Source organism: Vigna unguiculata, chromosome 3 (assembly GCF_004118075.2).
Source record: "Vigna unguiculata cultivar IT97K-499-35 chromosome 3, ASM411807v1, whole genome shotgun sequence".
Taxonomy (NCBI): Eukaryota; Viridiplantae; Streptophyta; class Magnoliopsida; order Fabales; family Fabaceae; genus Vigna; species Vigna unguiculata.
Genome location: NC_040281.1, coordinates 1,808,603 through 1,832,057, shown reverse-complemented (window position 1 = coordinate 1,832,057; position 23,455 = coordinate 1,808,603). Strand labels below are relative to the sequence as shown.

General features: G+C 37.1%; 4 protein-coding genes across 5 annotated transcripts; 2 read left to right on the top strand and 2 right to left on the bottom strand.

Annotated features, from left to right (window-relative positions):
* The first annotated feature begins 3,938 nt into the window (after window positions 1–3,938).
* LOC114179840 lies at window positions 3,939–6,544 on the top strand. The gene is made up of 2 exons (XM_028066312.1): window positions 3,939–4,196; window positions 4,852–6,544. The coding sequence occupies exon 2, from the start codon at window positions 4,856–4,858 to the stop codon at window positions 5,660–5,662; it is 807 nt and encodes a 268-aa protein (XP_027922113.1). The 5' UTR covers window positions 3,939–4,196; window positions 4,852–4,855; the 3' UTR covers window positions 5,663–6,544.
* A 2,324-nt stretch (window positions 6,545–8,868) lies between these two features.
* LOC114178073 (pentatricopeptide repeat-containing protein At1g77170, mitochondrial) lies at window positions 8,869–10,602 on the bottom strand. The gene has a single exon (XM_028063769.1). The coding sequence runs from the start codon at window positions 10,471–10,473 to the stop codon at window positions 9,094–9,096; it is 1,380 nt and encodes a 459-aa protein (XP_027919570.1). The 5' UTR covers window positions 10,474–10,602; the 3' UTR covers window positions 8,869–9,093.
* Window positions 10,603–10,706: 104 nt separating this feature from the next.
* Window positions 10,707–13,529, top strand: LOC114178074 (protein phosphatase 1 regulatory inhibitor subunit PPP1R7 homolog). Of its 2 annotated transcripts, XR_003603261.1 has the most exons (7): window positions 10,708–11,071; window positions 11,160–11,390; window positions 11,486–11,632; window positions 12,147–12,289; window positions 12,390–12,504; window positions 12,962–13,107; window positions 13,196–13,529. XR_003603261.1 is itself a non-coding variant. In XM_028063770.1 (6 exons), the coding sequence occupies exons 1-6, from the start codon at window positions 10,793–10,795 to the stop codon at window positions 13,040–13,042; spliced, it is 996 nt and encodes a 331-aa protein (XP_027919571.1). In that variant the 5' UTR covers window positions 10,707–10,792; the 3' UTR covers window positions 13,043–13,112. The 2 variants fall into 2 exon arrangements, 1 of the variants encoding a protein (XP_027919571.1); XM_028063770.1 differs by lacking the exon at window positions 13,196–13,529 and having other exon boundaries at window positions 10,707–11,071; window positions 12,962–13,112.
* A 123-nt stretch (window positions 13,530–13,652) lies between these two features.
* Window positions 13,653–17,744, bottom strand: LOC114178075 (protein unc-13 homolog). The gene is made up of 5 exons (XM_028063771.1): window positions 17,186–17,744; window positions 16,230–17,084; window positions 15,578–16,045; window positions 15,305–15,494; window positions 13,653–15,233 (listed from the first exon to the last, which is right to left on the bottom strand). Exons 1-5 carry the CDS (start codon window positions 17,573–17,575, stop codon window positions 14,296–14,298), a joined length of 2,841 nt encoding a protein of 946 aa, XP_027919572.1. The 5' UTR covers window positions 17,576–17,744; the 3' UTR covers window positions 13,653–14,295.
* Between the last annotated feature and the right edge of the window lie 5,711 nt (window positions 17,745–23,455).

Below are 23,455 nucleotides of genomic sequence, written 5' to 3'. Positions count from 1 at the left end.
AATGTATATCGTGGCAACCCAATCTCTAGCGTTGAGTATTTAAGTACGAAAGATCATCTCACATTAATTCAGAATAAATGAGTGTATAGTGTTGATAATTTACAAGAGACAAAAATAATTGAAAATAGAATATATCTTATCTCCTCCTTATAAAAATCACTATATTTAATATAGCTAATTTTTTAGCTGAAGTGGATTTTAATGGGGAGTTGATTGACCAATTCAATATCTATGTAGAATTTTCTCAGATGCCACAACTTATACATTTTTATAGGGGAATTATAAATTTATATATGTTTTAAAATTATATAAATTTAAGTTATTTAATGTTCTATGATATAGTTTTCTAAGAAATATTAATACAAAAATTATGTTATTACTATTTGTTACATAGTCTATTAGATAAATTACTAATAGAATTCATATATTTTTGTTACAATTTGATATTTTGAGTCCATTAATAACACAATGTTAGTGATACTAACACAATGTCAGTGATAGTTACTTATAACTTTTTTTCTCTTTTAAATTTGATATTAATGCGAGACATGTGAATTTAAATCAAATGAAAAACACTTCTAGTAAATTCATATTAGACAACACAAGATTCGACATAAAAACAATAATTTACGTCAGATTATATTAGATCCATGTAAAAAAAAATCTATAGAAAAAGTGATAACGAAATAAACATTTATGAGTTTGTATTAAAAGAAAGATTTTGATAAAGTTAAAGAAAACCTGGTAATAAGAAAATTTATACTAGAATAAGTCATTGAATTTTATTTTTCAACTGTTCAATTACTAATAAAGAAGTTGGATTTCGAATCAAAATAATAATTCCACAAACTAATAGTCGTATTAAATTATTTTATCAGGTTAGACTTATCCTTTTAAATAATGAAAATGAATAAGAACTTTTAATGACTGAAAGCAAAACTTTAATTTTGCATAAAACAAAGAATGTAAGTTTAAATCAATTATTCATAAAACAGGTAATTAGATGATAAAAATAGTTTTTAATCGAAAAAAATGTTGCAAACCAAATGAAGAAGTTTAAACTAAGTCAGTAAAACTACCTTTGTTATGATAAAATTAAGGATGATAGTGAGTGAGTGTACGTAGTCGAGTGTATTAGATCAAACCATTGATCCAAATTTTTTTATCCTAAGTATGATGTACATACTCTAAATTTAGACTTTTAATTTATACTAAAACTGATTTTTATTAAATAAAATTATGACATCAAAAAATTATTTAATGTTCAATATTAATTAGTACAAATAATTTTCGTAAGATAAAATTCCGTTCGCCTATATTTTTATGAAAAAGTTATTTTAAGCTCTTCAACTTTTGTTACCGTTGTTGCAGAGAGAGTGAGAAAGTAAAGTAATATTTTATTTTTAATGCAACAAATAAAATGTTATTATAGAAGATAAGTATAGATGGAGGAGTTTCCTTAGCCTGGTCCTCTTCCAATCGAAAACCTTTGACTTTGAATAATTTCTTAGACTTTATACACTTTACTTTATAAAAGCATCTAGATAAGAGCAAGACAATTTCGAAGAGATAACCCATGCTTCACTTTTCCAATACTTTACACAATTTAAGCCACTATTATAATTTTAACACTTGTGCGTTGGATTCACTTTACAATATAATGAAAACATATATTAGATTACTATTTAAATAATAACAATAATAATAATGTAACTAAAATATTTAAATTTTAAAAATACATTTTTTTCTCACAGAAAATTGTGAGTGTTTTCTCTTTTTTCTCACTTTCTCATTAAAATGTTTTGTAATGACATGCAAATTGGACTTCAATTCTGATAGTAGTTTACAATGTGGAAAGTGACCATAAATCAAGGGATTAATTAATGTGGGATTCAAGCATACATCTATGATATATTGAATAGTTCTAAATAATAAGTTGACATGTGGGTAATACCCTCCATGTGATTTTTGGCTTAGGTAGTGTTTTATGTGAAAAAAATATTAAATTTATTTAAATTTAAATACATATTTTAATTATGAGTTTTTCTGAATTAGTAATCTCTAAATTTTTAGTTGTGAACAAACAAAAGTGCAACAGTTAATAAGATAATCTCATGCAAAACAATAGATGTCAATAGACAATTGAAATCATTATTATATTTATTTTAACAATGATTCGTTTTTCATAATTAAACATGCAAAAATAAATGTTTTACATTTTTTGTCGATTTTTTAGTTTAAGTTTTAGTTCAACCATTTAATTGCATAAGGTATATCACAACGTGGAAGTTTTTAAATATTTATGTAAGAGATTAATTAAACGCAAAATTGAATAACTAGGAGTTCTAAATGTGGATTTATGATGAACGGCATAAAAACAAGAAATTAATTAAGAGTGTATAAATATAATTAAATAAATCCGAACAACTAAATCCATAATAATATACAAAGATAATCCCCTCTTTCGTGTCCACATTTCATAATACCAATTCTACCTTTTACAATATAATTATTTATTAAAATTTTTAAAATTAATGGTTATTTTTACCTATTTTCTATAAAACTATTTATTTATTTTTATTCATCAACAATTAAGTTTTCTATTCATTTCATTTTATTTTTAACATTTCATTTCATTTTTAATAAATATAAATTTATTTTATATATTAACTTAATAACATTACACTATTATCACCTACTAAGATATTATCATTCATATCTAAAAAATGCATATACACAGACATTATCGCGCCTGTGTGTATGCTAGTAAATAATTATGAGTATACCTTTAATGTATTATTTCTATTTTTTTTTCAACTCTATAAAATATTTTATCAAATTCCGATCTATAAACCCATTTTGAGGATTATATATTTACAATGAAATCGAACACTTTTAAACATTGCATTGTGGAAGGCTTCCTTGTTCTTTGCAAGGACACATATTTATGAAGTTTGTATTATGTTTTTTTTCTGTAACTTTTTTTATTATTATTGTCTTTAGTTGTGTATGGAATAGTTGTAATGCATGACTTTCAAGGATGTAGTATATATTTTATTTACCAAGAAAAAAAATGTTGGTATATTTAAGTTTGACTTATGACAACATAATATTTTCATAAAAGAATATATTAATTATCAAAAAAATTAAAATATACATTATCAAACCTGTCTTGCCATGGATTTGTTTTTGTCTTTGTAATAATAAAGTGAATGTGTTTATAAACAAATTCATATATAATTAAACACACAATTTTCTATTCATTTTACTTCTGTTTCGGTAAAGAAGAAAGAAAATGATAGATATATCATAAATTCGAGTTTTCCTATTCACAAAAACTAACATATTAAAAAAATTTCCATAAAAAAGTTACTTCTTTTGTTTCTCAATGACTTTTAAAAAATAAATAAAATTAACACTACATAAACTTTTGGTTGAGTTAATTACCGAAAATTTCTTTTTAACAAAGGTTATTTTTGCTAAATATCTAAAGGATATTTTTTATTTTCTTAACTATGTTGGAGGTTTAATTAATATTAGGATTTCTTCCTATCTTCTTGCACCTTGATAATCATTTTTGCCTTTTTTGAATTGTGTTTAGAAAATAAAAATATTGGATTATATAATCTGAAAGTTATTTAGTTTCTGGGTTATATAGGTTTTATACTTCAGAATTTTTTTTTATTTTAAAATTATATAATCTGAAAATAAAAAAGATAATTTTCGAAATATGTAATTAGAAAAGGATGAAATGAAATTTTTATATGGGGGTGCAGAAAGAAATTTATGTAGGTGTAATAAGAAATTGTCTGATCCAAATCTCCGTATGAACGGAGCCCATCACCATATAAGTGGATCATGGTGATGGATTAGTAGAGAGTCGAGGGGAATAAAAAGCATCACTGAAGGGAAGGCTTAATAAGTGGTTTGAATTCTGAATTTGCCCCGAATGATTTGTTTGACTTTCTCTGGTTGCGTGTTGGAGAATCCCGTCCCAGGATTATTTTAGATGGCGACAAAATGTTAACTGCTACTTTTGGGCACTCCCAACTACTCTTCTGGTTTTCTGTACTTTCAAAGCCATTCATTTTGATTTTCTTGTTCCAACTACAATTTTAAACTACAAAGAGACTGAACAACCGTAATCCCACACAACACATAACATCACTTCCTCAGCCAAGAAAACAAGGCAAAAGGTAATTACTCCATAAACTCCATTTCTTGCTTCTCATTCTTCTTCTTCCCTTCAATTCTCTATACCTCTGCAATCTTTTATTCTTTCTTTCTTCTTGTTTTCATCAAGAATCACGCTCAAACGTCTTTCTTGGATTAAGTAGTTTCTCATGAAATTAAGTGTTCTTGGGCATCATGTTTGGGACTAGAAAGAGCCCATGAATGTTTGCGATTCTAAGACCATCTCCCATGGAAGAAATACTTCTCTTCCGCCTTGTTTGAATGAATGGTTGCACTTGTTTGACTTTTTATTTCTTGGGTTTTGTTTCAAGTCACGATTATTAGAGTACTTTTGTTGATGCCTGCACATGCGCCTCTTATCTTTCTGTTGCTGTTCTTGTTTTTATCTAAAATTTTCTGTGGTGTAATTGTTAGTAATCGGACTTGTTTATCTGATTGTTTTGTTGGAATTGTTTATACCCTCTTGCTGGTTTTCAAGATTTACTAGTAGTTTTGTTGGAATTGTTTATACCCTCTTGGTGGTTTTCAAGATTTACTAGTAGTTTTACTTTTCCGGAATTAATGCAAGAACCTAGATGTTGAAATGCTCAATTGTGCATCTTTAGAATCCTCTAAATATATATCTGAGCATTGACAGAGATTCTGAATCATATGCAGAAGAATGGAGTATCAAGCTTTTGGGAGGGCCCAGAGATCAAAAGTGGCGATTACAAAGCAGACATTGAAGGTGATGCTAGTTTTGGCTGTTGGTTCCTGGATGTTATATCAGATCAAGCAATCAAGAAATGATAGAGAGAAATATAGCGATGAAAGGAAGCTTGTTGGTGGACATGGAGCTAGATTGTTAGGGCGTAAGGGGATCCTACCACGGGTATACGAAATAGATTTTCCTGACTCAGGAAATGTAGATTCTGCAGGAGAAGCTAAAGAGTCAAGTAGTGGCAGCGATGATGGATCTGAGTCATCTGATGGAGCCAAGGAAGATAAGGCTGAAGCAGGGCTTGTACATATCAATGAGAAATTCAGCACAAGAGAAAGAAAAGAAGTGGGATTTGAACCACAAACTCAACCTGAGGTGTTATCTGAAAATCAATGCAGAGATTCATCCAAAACAACAGCCGGAAAGGTTGGTATAGAATCAAGAAGTGAGTCAGGTCACAAAGAGCATGGCATTGAGAAATATCCAAAGGGATCAAAAGTAAACGGTTCTAAAGGTAATGGCATAGAAAAAGAAGTACAACTCAGGAAACAGCTAAATGATGAGCATGTTAGACAGAATGCTACATTAGATTTCTCAGAAAAGGAGAATGATGTAGATGAAGGGCCAATAATTAGAGAAAAGGAAACCGGGATACAGAAAAATGTGGTGGAGGGTGCCACAAATGCTGAATTGACAGAGGAAATAGATGAGGTTCAAAGCTTTCATGATGAAAATGGTGCCCCACCTGATGAAAAGTGGCACCTATGAACTCTGGTTTACAAAGACGAAAAACATAATGAAAAGTGGCATCTATGAACTCTGGTTTACAAAGACGAGAAACATAATCTCATTAAACCAAACTAGCTATCTGCTTCACCGATTTCTGAAATGGTGCCCCACCTGATGTTAATGAAACTGAGATAGTATTTGGTCGGGCACACATTGTGCATGAAAGGAAGTTGGTTAAGAAAACACATTTATGAAGTCACATACGTAGAAGTGAATCCGGAAACATAAAAGAACGATGCTGATGAAGAAACTAATGCAGGAAATATTATTGCTCATTACGATGCTTCAGGCATCAAACACATTTCAGAAGGTGAAACAGATAGCTAGTTTGGTTTAATGAGATTATGTTTCTCGTCTTTGTAAACCAGAGTTCATAGTAAAGGAAGTTGGTTAAGAAAACACATTTATGAAGTCACATACGTAGAAGTGAATCCGGAAACATCAAAGAACGATGCTGATGAAAAAACTAATGCAGGAAATATTATTGCTCATTACGATGCTTCAGGCATCAAACACATTTCAGAAATCGGTGAAGCAGATAGCTAGTTTGGTTTAATGAGATTATGTTTCTCGTCTTTGTAAACCAGAGTTCATAGATGCCACTTTTCATTACTTAAAAAAAAAGTACAGAGCTGTAAGGTGTGAGTTTCTAGGCTATAGAGTTTTTTTTAGTTCATGACTATGTATGATGTAATTATACATAGGGAATTGTAACATTGCAGATATTTTTCATGAAGAGATCACTAGCTGCTGAATTTGGCCAAGGACCTCGAGAGGTTTCATTTAGATATGCAGCTTTGTTTTCGTTGGATTTGAAAAACTGTATAGGCCAAGATAAATGTAATTGTTGTGAATGATACATTTTGTTTTGCAGCTACATTCAGCTTTGTTTTAGTAGCTTGGTTTTCATTGCAAATCCGGTGACAAGGACTTAGAGTCCCATGATTTCTAATTTTATGAATGGAAAACACGATTTGGGAGAATGTTGTTCCTCCAAGTATGTGTACTCAATTTCAAATATTTGATTCGGTCCTCAAAAGTAGTTTTCTGATATGATTGACAACTCCTACAAATGAGTTCACAGGTATAAAGTCAACACACTCCATTTTTAGTAGCTGTTGGGGGACATAGACGAGGCACTGTTAGCAGAAATAAACAAAGAATAGATGAAAATCTGATATATTGACGCTATAATAAAAGATAGCGATGATACGCTGTAAAGGGTCTGAGGTAAGAGGCGATGCCTTATTCCATTCCTAAATCCTACTATTTTTTTGGTCAGAAGGACGCAGTTCATAATGAAAATCACATTTTGAGTGTTGCAATACGTTGTAGGGTTGGCTTTAGTCCTTGTTACTCCGTAAGAATGCAAAAAGGTGAGAAAAAGGTAACAAAAAGAGAGAACTTTAATTGCATTGGCACTAAATTTGGCAGCTACTCACCCACACCTACCCAGTAGCCCCTCTGTTCGTTAGAGCACTGCATTGATTGGGATTCTCCAAAAGGCAAACGAGAACGTAACTAAGTTATCACTAAAAGGTAAAGTCTTTGTTTCACATCCAACTTCATATCCGTGTATACACTCATGGAGTGGAAGAGACCAGTATGAAGGAAAGAGGGAGTATCCGTGTGACTGACATAATGAAACTGCAACCAAAATATAAGAGAAAAAAAATGTAAAAGTTACAGTAAATGTCATATTAGGTTTAAGAATCGACATTATTTGACTAAAAGTAATAATGAAGTATGTTTTTTAACTAGTGGAACGAATCTTGATAACATTTATGTTAAATATGAGAATTCCATGTATAAGATTAGATCTTCGGCATTTCATGCAAAAAACACCTAAATCAGACATTCATCTTCTATAGCTAAGGACTCATTTAAATCAGAAATTCTAAATGATTGATAGCACAATGATGATTAATTCTCTCATGAAGAAGAAGTGTTGAGAGAGAAAGAGAGAGAGAAATATTGACCCTTTGTCATTTGTTTAATCTCATGAAAATGAGACAATGAGAAAAAAAAAGGGAGGAAGAAAGTGGAGGGAGAGAGAAGTTGTGTTTGAATGGATAAAAGAGAAAGAAAGAGGTTGTGTTTGACTGAATAGAAGGATTTGAAAGTTGAAAAATTGATTAAGGATATGATGTGATAAATTTCCACTTAGATTCAGTTGAAAAGAGTAAAAAATGAAAACCAACATAATACTGTATTTTCTTTTGGTATTTTACTGTATTGATTATACTGTATTTTTATTTCTGTTCCTTCTCAATCAAAACACCTTTATTTTTACTCCATTTCTTACCTTAGAGAAGAAAAATACGGGAGGTCAATTGATTCGTATGCAAGTAAAAATTCATTTGAAGTGAAGTGGATGTCCAAGACAACTTACAATATTAGAGGATAAGTTGATCTTATAATGAACTTGGCTGAAAAAGAATAAAAACCAGAACAACAGTCTCCCACAAAAATATTTGGTGACTACCAAATATGCTATTAAATTAACTAAGTATCCGATTTTTTACTTGCAGACAGAGCACCTTGATAGATACTTTCGGGTAAATTGATAGTTTTAAAAAGGTGAAACTATTTATTGTCAAACTAAACAGATCAAGTAGTGGATATTTTTACGAAGCTGAGTTACTTTAAAAGTGAACAAAGTGCTTGGAATGATACAAATTTGATTTCAGGAAAAATTAAATCAAGTTGTTGTTTCTTTATTGGGCCGCAAATCACTTCATAACCAAGTAATTGGTATTTTCTTAAAAAACAAACTATACTGGAATGGCAGAGCCACGCAAATGAACTTCCATATTTTACTGCACCGCCACTATTTCTTAGGAACTAAGTTTTTGTTTATCTTGATTTTATTATTTTATTGTTTTTGAAAGCCTATAAAAGGCATTAGGCAGTATATATAATATATCAGAATCATATTGAGTGAATGAATCGTGGAGTGAGTTTTAACTTCTTCCAAAAACAAAGAGTGCCATTTTTCTTCTCTGTCAAGCAAAAACATTCACTCCATGCATCATAAGGCTGAATTCGGTATAAGATTAATAGTCATATCTGCAGATCACGCATGAATAAGATTCTCAATCCTCAGTTACAAAGGCTAGATTTTAACCTTGCACTATGAAAGCTTAAACTAAAAATCAACTTATTCTGTAATTAACAACAGAGAATTTACAGATCAAAATTTCTCTACTCTCTAGTGAGCTATCCATACCTACTTGGGTCTTCCCCTAACCAACTTGCCCATTCATTAACACAAAAATAATGGTTATGGAAACATCTTCTGTTTATGGAGTATACATTATCGAAAAATCAAAACATCAATTTGCAAGTCATGGTCAATACAGGCAAAACTATAATTTAGTGTAAATTACTGATGCTTAAATAAATTATCTTCAATTTGAATTAGTTGTCAGGCTATAAGCAGGAACCTTAGCAAGTCTTCCTTCTTCCATTACCGATCTTATTCTCTCCACCTCCTTCCACAATCCTCTATTGGCATAGATATTAGACAACACCACGTAAACCCCATCACTCCAAGGTTCCAATTCTTGCAAATGCTTAGCCACCCACTCCGCCATGTCCACATTCCCATATTTTTCACACGCACCCATCAAACACCCCCACACTACCGAGTTTGGCTTCATAGGCATCTCCTCCACCATTCTTCTGGCATCCTCAAGCAATCCAGCTCGACCCAGAAGGTCTACCATGCATCCATAATGCTGCAATTGGGGTGCTATGCCATAAACATTCTTCATCATATCAAAATAAAATCTCCCTTCTCGAACTGCCCCACCGTGCACACAGGCACTAAGCACTCCAATAAAAGTCACATAATTTGGCCTCACCCCAGCCTCCCTCATATGACAGAAGCATTCCAGCGCTTCCCTCACATGTCCATGCATACCATACACCACGATCATGGACGTCCACGACGACACATTTCTTTCCTCCATAGTTGCAAAAACCTTGTAAGCCAGGTCCAGCCGCCCACACTTCCCATACATATCAATCAGCGAATTCAACATCAAAACATCAGTCCTCTCACCAGCTTCAGCCTGGAAAACACATTTATGCACCTGGAGAGCCAGGTTGAGGTCACCAATCTTCCCACAAGCCGAAGTCACATTAACCATGGTCAACCCATCCGGCGCAAATCCCCGCCTCTTCATATCAAGGAACACGCCAATCGCATCCCGGACAAGGCCAGCCTGCGAAAGCCCACCTATTACAGCATTCCAAGAACCAAGCTTCGGGTCAGGATTTTCATCAAACACCATTCGGGCACTTCCAAACTCGCCAGCTTTAAAATACAAACTTAAAAACCCAGTTTCACAGAACTCGTTACATTGCAATCCAATCTTGATACCAACTGAGTGAAGCTGTTTCCCGAGCTTAACATCAAAAGTTTGGGAGACGGCCTTCAGAACAATGGGAAGGGAGTAACAATCGGGCAAAACCCCATTCCGCAACATTAAAACGTAGATGCGAAGTGCATCGCGTGGAGCCTCTAGCCTGGTGTATGATCTTATAATATTGTTCCAATTAAACGGCGCCGGATTGGAGATAAAAAAATGCGTCCTTAGAAGGTGGGCATGCAATGGATTCAGTTCCCGCACAGTAGCACAATTACTCAAATGAGTAGCTACCAACGCTACAAGGTCGCTTCCTGAATAATCCAGAAGAGATCGAAGCGCAGAGTTTTGGGTAGAGTAACTACAACGACGACGACGAAGGGGGAACGCAAGTTGGAATAACGTGCGCATAGACATAATAGTGTCCTTGCGCTGCTACATGCTCTGCATGGCAGGCATATGCGCCGAAAAAACAAGCCTTTTCTTTCTTTTACAATTGAGCGAGCTTTTCAAAAAACAAGAACAAGGGCATTTTCGGTAGTATCAATTATAAAGAGAATGCAGGAAAAGCCCCTTAAAAAATAGCAGGCCTCATCACAGGCCCAGCCCAGATGGCCCAATAGATATAAAAAAAAAATTGAAACATAGTTTGAGTTGCATCTTGCAGGGCAGGGCAAGGCAATGTGAGCTTTTGGTTGAAGCAGAAAGTGAAATTGGAAGGTTCTTTAATTGGAAGATGGAGGAGTCAGTAGAATCAATAGCGGTTCCGGATCACGACGAAGACGATCCTTCATCCACGATTTTGGATCTCACCAGTTACCAGCTCCACGACCTTGACTCGGTCGAGTTGCCTCCCACTCTCACCGAGTTGGACCTCACCGCGAATCGCTTGTCCACGCTGGACCCGCGCATAGCCAACCTCTCCCATCTCAAGAAGCTCTCACTGCGCCAGAACCTCGTCACCGACGCCGCCGTTCTCCCTCTCTCTTCCTGGAGCGCCCTCGCCTCGCTCGAGGTATGTCGCTTAAGCCTCTGTTTGGATGGATGAATAACATTTTCTCGAACGCGTTTGTTTTAATCTCTTTTTTTTTTCCTACATGCAGGAGCTGGTGCTGCGGGATAATCAATTGAGGAACATTCCTGACGTCAGCATATTCCAGAAGCTTCTGGTATTCGATGTTTCGTTCAACGAGATTAGTTCGCTACACGGCTGTGCCAAAGTCTCCGATATGCTCAAGGAACTCTACGTGTCCAAGAATGAAGTTGCGAAGATCGAGGAGATCGACCACTTCCATCAGCTGCAGATTCTTGAACTCGGCTCCAATAAATTGCGGGTGTGTTGAGGTTAACGTTGTTAAGTTACCGGGTTTGTGCCTTGTTTGTTTCCAATGGGGTTTTTGATTTTTTTTTGTTTTTGTTTGTGATTTAGGTCATGGAGAATTTGCAGAGCCTTGTGAATTTGCAGGAGCTGTGGCTCGGTCGGAATCGAATTAAAGTTGTGAATCTATGTGGTCTCAATTGCATTAAGAAGATTAGTTTGCAAAGCAATCGTCTCACTTCAATGACGGGATTTGAGGTATGCTCTCTACCGATGGGGTTGCCCTCAATTTGAATCCACAAATTTATTCTTTTGGGGTAAACTATTCATCTGTTCTCTGTAGTTCTGATTTGAAGTTTGAGTCTCCATACGAAAAAAATATTAAGTTTTAGTTCTTATATTGTTTTTGTGACTATTTATCACCAGTAGAATTAACTTGTATTCATTTGTAGGAACTAAACCTAATTTCTCGTGTAGGAATTAAAACGTAAGATGAAGATAAATATCAGGACTATGTGAATAGTAGGTTAACGCCCCCCACCACACAAAAAAATGTATGCATTGATTATGTAAAATGGTTTTACACTTTCAAACAATCACAAAACCACCATGTTGGTAAGTTTATTGAATTTTATAATATTCTTAAAAGTCACTCCATTGGTAATTTGAGTTGGATCTAAGTGTAAAACTGTTTTACATCTATGCATAACCACTAAACTCTTTATTATTAATTGAGAACTTTATAGTTGCCAACCTTCATTCTGGGATGCAGGGCTGCGTAGCTCTAGAAGAACTATACCTGAGCCATAATGGTATTTCAAAAATGGAAGGGTTGTCGACATTAGTCAATCTCCGGGTTTTAGACGTATCTTCAAATAAGTTAACTTCAGTGGATGACATTACGAACCTGACGCAGTATGTCTGCTTCTCCGTTGGTCCATCTTTTTCCCTCCGCACTAATAACTTTTTAAAGACTTACATCGGTAAATAAATTGCCTTGTTTAATTTATTGCAGATTGGAAGATTTGTGGCTAAACGACAACCAAATAGAATCACTTGAAGGAGTTGCTGAGGCTGTTGTTGGTTCGAGAGAGAAGCTTACAACCATCTACCTGGAGCATAACCCATGTGTACGGTTCCTTTTTAGTGTAACGAGTTTGAATCATTTTCTTCTTGAAACCTTGGTATTTGGCAATTGAACCATATGTTGTTTTATGCATTATACTACGAGTTTTACTCTTTAATTAATCGTGTTATGGAATTGTATTGTAGACTATAAAATGGGGATAATCTTACCGAGTTTCATTTAGAAGCTCCAATTGCCACTATTCGATTTTTGGCTTTGACTGGATAAATAAAAGTGTAATTTATATGTTGTACTGCTATCTATTTTCACTATTGGGACTTTCAACCCTGTTGGTTTTGTTATTTTGGAAGTACTGGGTTTCTAGGAGGAAGCTTAACTTGACATTTACAGTCATCCTTCAGTGATAGATTCCATGTTATTCCTTGTCTGATCTTTCTTCTTTAGGACTTCTCGGTATATGATTTACTTATTTAGGAACTAATCCTGCTTGTTTCTTTCAGGCTAAGTCACCCAACTATTCTGCATTCCTTAGGGAAACATTCCCCAACGTCCAACAAATTGATTCATATGTATTTTCTTAAAAGTTTTTTGGCTTCAGCCTCTTTGTAATCAGTTGCTTTGAAGCTTTGTCCTTGCAGATCCATTTGTAAGTTTTGTATAGTTCTTTGTATGCTTTGTCATTCTTAATAGTTGCGTTATAGGTTGCACTTTGTTAATTTCTGTAATGTATGCAGGTTCCGCTTTGAAAGATTGATGATTTAGCTCCATCCACCTAATGAAGAGAACATGCTTACCAACCATTGGACAATATTGTGTGGCCTGACCATTTGTTACCTGTCGGATGAATATGCTTGTTATATGTTACTGTTTTGCAGCCACATTTCTTTTTATTTAACATTTCTTTGACGACCAATTTTTGAGAAGCATTGTAACGCTTTATTTGTGTTGTTTATTATATTTCCAGCTGCAGCTTGTGGTATACAGAGGTGTAGATTAATGATCGTCCAGAGATTCATTGAAATTTGTTTTACTAATTTCTTCTCCATAACAAGTTAATATTAATGGTCATGCTTCAAGACTCTTTTCCTCTCCGATGTTGTTCTTCAGCTGGATTTTTTTTTTCCAAGTAATGGATATTAGAAATGACAGTCAAAAGTTCTGCCCATCCAGAATGGACGGTCTAACCTAATGCCGGAACTATAATGATGGTTTAACCCAATGCAGGCAGAAATTGCCGTGTCTAGAGTTCATTTTTGAATGAAGAACTATAATGATGGTTTAACCCAATGCAGGCAGAAATTGCCGTGTCTAGAGTTCATTTTTGAATGAAGAACTATAATGATGGTTTAACCCAATGCAGGCAGAAATTGCCGTGTCTAGAGTTCATTTTTGAATGAAGAACTATAATGATGGTTTAATCCAATGCAGGCAGAAATTGCCGTGACTAGAGTTCATTTTTGAATGAAGAATAATGATGGTTTAACCCAATGCAGGCAGAAATTGCTGTGTCTAGAGTTCATTTTTGAATGAAGAACTATAATGATGGTTTAACCCAATGCAGGCAGAAATTGCCGTGTCTAGAGTTCAGTTTTGAATGAAGAAATTTCATTTAGGTCATGAAACTCAAGTCTTCTGGATTGAAAGAAAATTTCAAATGGTCTTTTAGCAGAGAAAAATACCAAAACAAACAATTACTAATTACAATTTAAAGATACCAATTTTGGATCGTCTAGGTTGTCACTAAAAGCATCCTGGCACAACAGCAATAGCAGCAGCGGCTGAACGAATTGGTTTTTCTTTTACAAATAGTATATGGTATACGTTGTGCCTTGTATTATTGGCGCTTAGCCTTCTTAGGCAAGTTGTAGTTCCTTTTAAGGAACTTGGCAGCAGTTTCATCATTTCTATGACACAAAACTCGCAGAAGAGTGTTTGGTTCCCTTGGACTCCATTGACCAGATGTGGTGGGCAATGGCAAGTGAGATTTGGTTGAAGAATTATACATTTCCATAATAAGCTGACTGAATATCTTAGTCAAGTCCTCAGTATCCTTGCGAAACAGAGGAAGCACTTCTTTAACAAATGTAGAATGCTTTTCTATCAAATCAGCTGGTAAACCCTTTCCATTGGACCAGAATAAATCAGTGAGAAGCTTAAAGTCCTCATCAATTATAACATGGTCTTCAAGAGAGAAAGCTCGTGCTGGACCCCCAGCTAACAAAACCAACAAGAACCCATCAAAAGAAGCCTTCATTACATCAGTTATTACATGCGTTATTACTCTCTCATGCACAGTGGACAATATTATCTTCAAGCATTGGTTAAGCTCCTCAAGAAAAGGCTCAATTCTAGTGGATGAAACTTCACCAACGTATAAGCCATCCCAAAGAACATGACAGAGATCCTGGAAAATCACTTTGTATGCCATGGCTTCGGAGAGTTGACGGATACCTTCCACAGAAGCAGCTTTAGAAAGCTTGAACTTCAACCTCTTCTCCATACCACCCTCTGTGGTGGATTTAGAATTCCCAAGACGGGCAACGGTCCTCTTTTCTAAAATCTTTAGTCCCATGCCAATGCGCTGCATGGTATTTATGCGAACACAAAACTGGGGTAATCCAAACGAGTTTTCCACGTTTGTTGTTCCAACATGGAATACCCTTCTCTGAGTTACTTGTGACTTTTCCTTTTTTCTGAATACAGCATGAAATTTTGATCCTGGCGAACACCGAGTCAAAGCTGGCATGATTGGGATGAATGTATTACGGTTTCCTGCAGATGATGATATGAAATGAAAGGCTGGTCATGAAGAGGATTATGAATGGTATGCAGTAAATATATACCACAGGAAGCTTTAGCCTTCAAGATGTATTGTTGGAGAGATTTGTCAAGAGCAAACATGAATTCAGGAAGCAAAACTGCATGCATGGGTATTGGCAACAGAAAGAACGCTTCCAGGGAGTCATCTATGAATCCTAGAATTTCAAGAGCGGAAGGAGCAAACAACTCTTTGTTCGCATGTGGAATCCACACCTGCTGCAAAAAAGAATCAAGTGAGTTATGATTCATGTTATTCATGTACCCTTTTTGCTTTGATTAGATTGTGAGCAACAAACCTCTTCTTGTAGATTTCTGTCAACACATTCCTCCAGTGTGTCCACTCTGTTCTTGATCCATGACTTGACCAGATTGATAATTACTGCTTCAGCCTCATAAGGACACATCTCCCTTATAACGGATTTCCCACCATCGTCACTGTCAACCGAATCTTCCACTGCTATATGTACCAGATCTTTCTCCAATTTATCAGCAGCCATCAGCGTTTGTACAGTATCAGGAGTCAACTCCGTAACACTCTTCACATATTGCTTCAACTCATGACCATAACATACATGAAGGGTGGCAACAGCAACACCAGCTGCAAGTGGATGCCATCTCTTCAGTATTGGACTAAACATTGCTTTCTCACCAAAAGCCACTTCGCTCACGTCTCGTGCAAGAACTGAGAGACGTGGAAACACTTTATCCTCTTCTCTAGCTAAGTGCTTGCTGTTGCGGAGATCCAGTTTCTGCTTCAAACAAAACTAGGTTTAAAAATTGCATAAGCATTCAATATTAAATCGTGAATAAATCAACAGAGTAAATGATTTCGCATAATTAGTCAAAAAATCTTCCAAACTCAATGAAAATTAGCCTCAAGATAGAAAATGAGTAGTGTTTGTGCTTAGGGAGGGAAGTTTGAAGGGTTGAACCTGCCTTAATAAAAACAGCATGCAATGACGATGTAATGTAATTTTCAACTCTGGTGCAGGATATATCAGCTTCTTTCTTCATCCTGCTACACACAAGAGAGATATCTCCTACCAATATCTTTGCTGACGATACAGCAAGAGAAACAACACTTTGCATTGACTCAATATTACCATCATGGAAAGTATCGTGGTAGGCAAGGAGCTTTTCTTCTGCCCAACTTAACATCAAATTCAATGCGTAGCTTAAGGATTTTGAGTAAAATGGATCCATAATCGCCTTGGCATCTTTCTCAGCTTCTGCCAGCAGATTACTCGATGCTAACAGCAGATCATTTTCCACTTGACCAGTGGCAACATAACGTTGAAACAAGGTCCAAGAAAAACAGACATTATGCAGCATCTCATTCAGTCCAAGAATAACCCAGGTTGTCTTGATGAGCTCTAAGACCTCGTCAACCTCTTCTATCACATTACTTTCTTCATGATTATCAAAACATGCTTCTAATAGAGTTTGGTAGATCCTAAGGTTTAGCGGAAACCCATCAGCCCAATGGCATATATCGGTAACAGACCCCTGAGATGACCTACAAGCAAGAGACATAACAACTTTGCGAAGTGCGTGCATTGATTCATTGTCTTTTCCAATATCCATGGGCTTCTCAAGGCCCCCATGGATTATTTGCTGCAGGCTCAGTGCGCTAATATCTTCCTTGTCTAACGACAAGCGAGGATGCAAGAGAAGTCCTGCTTCAAGAACCTTCAAATTCCTCTTTAGCCAAGCCTCGTACTCTTGTTCACTAGCAAAATCTGGACACTTGAGCTGTTGCATTAGCTCCAGGGGCAGAACCATCGATTCTATTCGTCTTCCAAGCTATTTCAAGAACAAACACCTAGTAAGCTTGCTACCATTAAATAAACTCTCAAGGGTTTTATTTCATAGAAAAATTAAAGTTTGGAGCAGAAAGAAGAGACCTGGCCAGCAGCTACTCTGAGAAGGGCACGTCTGACCCGAGTATCAGTGACTTCCGTCACTCTCATCTGCACTCTCATCAACTCCCCCGTCGTCGCCGCCCTTCTGTTCCTCCACGACGACGTCGTTTTCAGTCCCAGCTTCTTCTTCACCTCGCTCGACGCCTTTACAGTCAGCGACCTGTACAAGGACGGCGAAGGATTCCGTTTATCTCCTCTGTTAGAGTCGGAGTGCGAGACGAACGTTAACGGCTTCGGCCCCGAACTCCGGCAGGCTCCGACGAGGATCTCGTACGCCGTTTCCCGGAGCTCCGGTTCTGATAAGTTGGGAGCCGCGTCGGCGAAAGCGGAAGGAGGAAGGTCGTGGAACTCGACAACAACGTGGTCGTGCATGGTGTTGGTCAACGCAACAACTCTTATCGATTAGCATTGCTCTGCTTTGTTTAGTTAGCGCAGATAATGAATGGAAAATTGCGATGTTGAGTGTGTGTGAGAGCGAGTTTGTGTGAAGATTGGGTTTGTTAGTGTTGCTTGACTTACAAGACATCTTCCTCTGCAGATAAAACTTAAAAGACATAAAATATGCTTCCTTCAGCTATTCTTATTTAGAATTTAAAGGGAAGAAACACTTGTTTAAAACATAAACAGGAAGAAACACCGCTTCAAAGTTAACTCTTTTGTGCAAATCTCCACTCATTACATTTCAGGAGTGTCCAGGCGCGTCCGAGCTGTACCCAATCACAAAGACGGTTAAGGATGGTCCAAACACGGTCAGTGGCCCATTAGTACTAGTCACCAGTAAGGACACCACGGTAAGTTATCCCCAAAGCGGATGTGGCGGGCCAGATACCACAACGGTAAGCGACCCCCGTGAAGTGGAACCATCTTGCCACGTAACCGAATTTTTAGACTGATAGTCTTGGGAACTCACATGTTTTCTAGTATAAGAGGGTACAAAAAACACTGAAGACACACAAAATTTTGCTCTTGCTAGACACCTAATCGATTTAAAATCGGACGGACGTCGACAAGAACATTTGGCGTCCACCGTGGGGTCTCGATAAAACAGATTCCCAGACCCTAGATAACAAACACTCACGATGGTTCGAAGTCCTGGACTCGACCCCACTCATCAAGTTAACCACACGCAGGAAGATCCCCCACCAGACCCCACCACTAGAGAATTATTGCAGCAAATACTAGAGCTAAGACGGGAGCACGAGCTGATCCGCAAAAGGGTTGAGGAAGTTCATCGTCGCGCCGAGGAAGCAAATGCGGAGCATGCTGCAACACGTCAGGAGTCGGTAGAGGCTCGAAGACAAATGAATGAGACCCTCCGAGGTCAAGATGCGCTGCAACGAGCCAATGGAGATCTCCTACAACGTATACAAACAAGAGATGAGCATGAAAGAGGGCGAGGTACGAAGCTCATTATGCCAGAAGAGGGATACCCTATCTTCGCTCTTATCATGGCCGAGGTGGTCCCGCAACAGTTCATCATTCCAAAGATACCGCCCTTCACCGGAAGCTCGGACCTAGAGGCCCATCTCAAAGCATTTAACGCTCAAATGCTAATCTCGGGGGGCAGCGATGCAGTGCGTTGCAAGGTGTTTGTGGGGACATTGGCGAGCACAACTCTAAAGTGGTTCAATAGTTTGTCGCGCTCATCCATCGTCTCCTTCGCTATCTTTGCGCGCACGTTTGTAGAGAGATTTGCTGCTAATAGAGTAAAGGCATCAAAAATTGTCGACCTATTTGACGTAAGACAAGGTTCGGACAAAACGTTGATAGATTACTTAAATTGCTTCTGCGACGCGTGCACCAGCATTTCGACCCCCAATGAGGAGATCCTGGTAGACGCCTTCGTAAAAGGCCTTCGAGCGAACTCGTTCAACGAATCGCTCGTATGGACCCCTGCGCTATCAGTGTCAGAAATAAGGTTGTGGGCCACGACACACAGACGCAAAGGATGTGATGAGGTAAAAGTGACGACAAGAAAAGTGTATCACCAACAATGCGAGAACTCGGGAAATGTGACGTTCCTACGACGACACCTTCACCAAACGATTCGATAAAAGATACACCTCTTACGTAGCACTAGATGTGTCAATTTGGTCCTTAGCCCATGGGCCAACCCTAGCCCACTCTTCATAAAGTCCCCTCTAAGGGGGACCCCAAATGAAGGGGCCAAAAAAAAGCCCAACCCCCAAAGCCCCCTCTCTAGTGGGTTAGGGCTAGGGTTAGGACTGAGGTGGGTTAGGCCCCCCAAATAATAGTACATTAAGTAAAAGTCAAATATCAAGTCAAGCGAGCCAAACGGGTCCGAAGACCCAAACAGACCTGACGAGCCAAACATGTCCAATCACCCCGACAAGTCCGAAGCCCTAGACGAACTCAACGACCCGGACGGGCCCGAAGACCCAAATCGGCCTAACAAACTAAACGAGTTTAAAGACCTATATGGGCCCGACTACCCAGACGGGCCTGACGACCAGAACAGACCCGATGACCTAGACGAACCCAATTACCCAGACGGGCCCGATAACCCCGACGAGCCAGACGACCAGGACGAGCCCTACGACCTAGACAAGCCCGACAACCCGGACGAGCTCAACGACCCGGACTGACCCAACTACCCAAAGGGACCCAACAACCTGGATGGGCCCAACGACCCCGACGACCCCGACAGGCCCGATGATCTGGACGGGCCTGACGACCAGGAATGACCCAACGACTTAGATGCGCCCGAAGACCAACACGGGCCCAACCACCCGGACGAACCCGACGACCTAGATGGGCTTGACGACCCGGACGAACACGACAATTTGGACGACCCGAAAATAAAAATAGACCCGACAACCTGGACATGCCCGACGACCCAGACGGACCCGACAATCAGGACGAGCCTAACGACCTAGATGAGCCTAACCAGCCCGACTAGCCCAATGATCCAGACGGGCCTAACGAACGAGACGGGTTCGATGACCCTAATGGGCTTGACGACCTAGACAGGCCCGATGTCCTAGATTGGTCTGACTACCCAGATAGTTCGCGGGCCGATCGGGCCCGATGATCCGTCTTGGTCGTTGGGTACGTTCGGATTGTCAGACTTATTTGTGTCGTCAGGCACGTCCTAGTCTTTGGGCTCGTTTTGGTCGTCGGGCTCGTCCAGGTCAACGGACTCGTCCGGGTTGTTCGACCTGTCTTGGTCGTCGGGTTCGTCCGTGTCGTCAGACTTGTCCTGGTCGTTCGGGTGTTCGAGCTCGTCCGTGTCATCGGGCGCGTCCGGATAATCGAGTCCGTCTAGGTCGTCAGGCCTGTCCTGGTCGTCGGGCTCGTCCTAGTCGTCGAGCCCGTAGAGGTCGTCAGGTTCGTTTGGTTCGTTGGGCCTGTTCGGATCGTTAGGTTCGTTTTGGTCGTCGGGCCCTTCTGGGTCATCGAGCTCGTCTGGGTCGTCGGATCCGTCTTGGTCATCGGGCCCTTCTGGGCCATCGAGCCTGTCTGGGTCGTTGGGCTCGTCCTGGTCTTTGGGCCTTTCCGGGTCGTCGGGCTCGTCCTGTTCGTCGGGTCATCGGTCCAGTCCGGGTCGTCGGGCTCGTCGAGGTCGTCAGGCCCATTAGCGTCTTCGGGTATGTTCGGGTCGTCGGTCCCATCTGGGTCGTCTGGCCCGTCTGGGTCTTTGGGCCTGTTCCGATCGTCTAGCATATTCGGGTCGTCGTGCTTGTCCAGTTAGTTGGGCATGTGCCACAGATAGAGATGGCAAATAAACCCGTCCCCGTGGGTATTGCCCGAACCCGTCCCCGTTTTGACGGGGAATCCCCGCATTGACTGGGTATGGGTATGGGTATGGGGAATCCCCGACTTTTTCAGTTGGGTATGGGAATGGGTATGGGGATGTACATATACCCGCCATAATACCCGTCCCCGCCATATCTTCATTCTCGTTTAAATTATTAAAATATTCACAATTAATCAAGTAACCCATATATATATATATATATATATATATATATATATATATATATATATATATATATATATATATATATATATTCTATTTTTTATTTCTTTTAATTATTTCATTTGTCATTAAACTCATTCTCATCTCCAATATATTTTTTATCTTATCATAACCTTTATGTAATTATGTTAAAATAATGTATGTTAATAAAAAAAATTATGCCTTACATTTAAATATTTATATTATTTTTTAATATTTTTATTTATTATAAATTTTCCTTTCACATGAGAATGTTTATACTCTCAATTTAAGGTAATATAAAAAAATTCTTTACTTATTATTATTATTATTATTAATTTTTGTTTAATTTGAAGAACTCTTTTGTTTCATTAAAGTAATTTTCGTTATTTTTCAACCATTAAGTATATATGTTGATATTTGAAAAGTTTTCTTAGTTCTCTGAGATATTTTTCGTCTTATCATACCTTAGTTATACATTTGATTTCCTTTGTGTGATTTTTTTCGATAGTCTCTCAAATTATTTCTAAAACACACATTTGTTAGTTTTTTAATATTTTTATTTATTGTTTTTATTTTCATCATGTAGAATAATATATCATAATGTAATTGTTTCACTTTAAATTCTGTTTGAAGTGGTTAAAATTATATATATATATATATATATATATAATGATATTTAGGAATAGTATATGATAATTCACTACAAGAAAAAATGAAATGGTGACTGATTTAGTCAGTAACCCATATCAGTCACTATTTTTCGTCATTGGTGGTAGTAGTTGATTTATTGTCTAAATTAGTGACTGATTCAATGATCGAATCGGTACTTGATTTAGTGACCAATTTAATTACTAATTTATTTGTAATTTAATGATAAATTTTTTGGTCACTAATGATATTTCTATTTATTTTTAACCACTTCAAACATAATTTAATAATTAGTTCTCTAAGGTTTTTTTCATTTTATCATACCTTAATTATACATTTGATTTCCTTTGTGCGATTTCTTTCGATAGTCTCTCAAATTATTTCTAAAACACACATTTGTTAGTTTTTTAATATTTTTATTTATTGTTTATTTTCATCATGTAGAATAAAATATTTCGATATATTCTATCTAATTATTTGTTATTTTATAACTCACTATTAATCATACTGTAATTTTTTTTTACTTTAATTGTATAAATAACTTTTATTTACTACAATATAAAAATTTAATGTAATTTCTATGAATATTTTTTTGTCACTATGCAACATATATTGAAGTTCAAAAGATACAAAATCTATGTCAAAATTTTATTATTATGTTTATTATTTGTTTTTTGTGTTATTTTGATCAAGTGATGTATTATAACTTTTTATTAGTGTATAAAAAAGAGATTCATTATAATTTAAAAAATTGAAGTAAACAAATATTTAAAATATATTTTAATTTGAATATTTGTTCTTTGTGTCATTTTGATCAAGTGATATATTATAACTTTTATTAGTGTATAAAAAAGAGATTCATTAGAATTTAAAAAATTGAAGTAAACAAACATTTAAAATATATTTTAATTTGAATATTTGTTTTCCTTTTATACTTTTTTGAATATTTTTTAATTTTATCAACTAAGTTCATTAATGTTGTAGTTTGCAAATTTAATAAATGTTTTGGTTCACATGAAATTTTATTTGGTATTTTAATATAAAATATAAACAATTATAATTTATTTTAATGTATTTGGCATCGAAGAAAATCCTCATAATATTAACTATTTCATAATATTATGTTTTCTTTACCGTAATTTTTTTTCTTTTATAAAAATTAATATTGAAGTAGTTAGAACATGGGTACGGGTATGGGTACGAGATTATACCCGTTACCCGGTGGGGATGGGGATGGGAAAAAAGTTTGATACCCGTTGGGTTTGGGTATGGGGATGGCGATGAATTTTTTATGCAGGGATGGGTATGGGATAGTGAAACCCGTCCCCGCCCCGCCCCGTTGCCATCCCTAGCCACAGATAATAATATATTTTAAAAAGTAATATATTTTTCATGTTGAAGATGGAAGCCTATGGGTTGGCCCTGTCCCACAGGACTTTGTGGAGTTTTTGGCCCTGTGGGCTTCTTTGATGAGGGCTTTTTTCAATGTGGGCTTTTTTGGCCGTCGTCCACATGGGCCAGAGCCAAGCCCTGTGGGTTGGGCTAAATTGACACCTTTACGTAGCACAAGCCTCTATAGTAAGGCAGGATCGCAAGTTTAGGATTTGATAAACAACGCACGCCCTCCAAGATCAAAGCTCAGA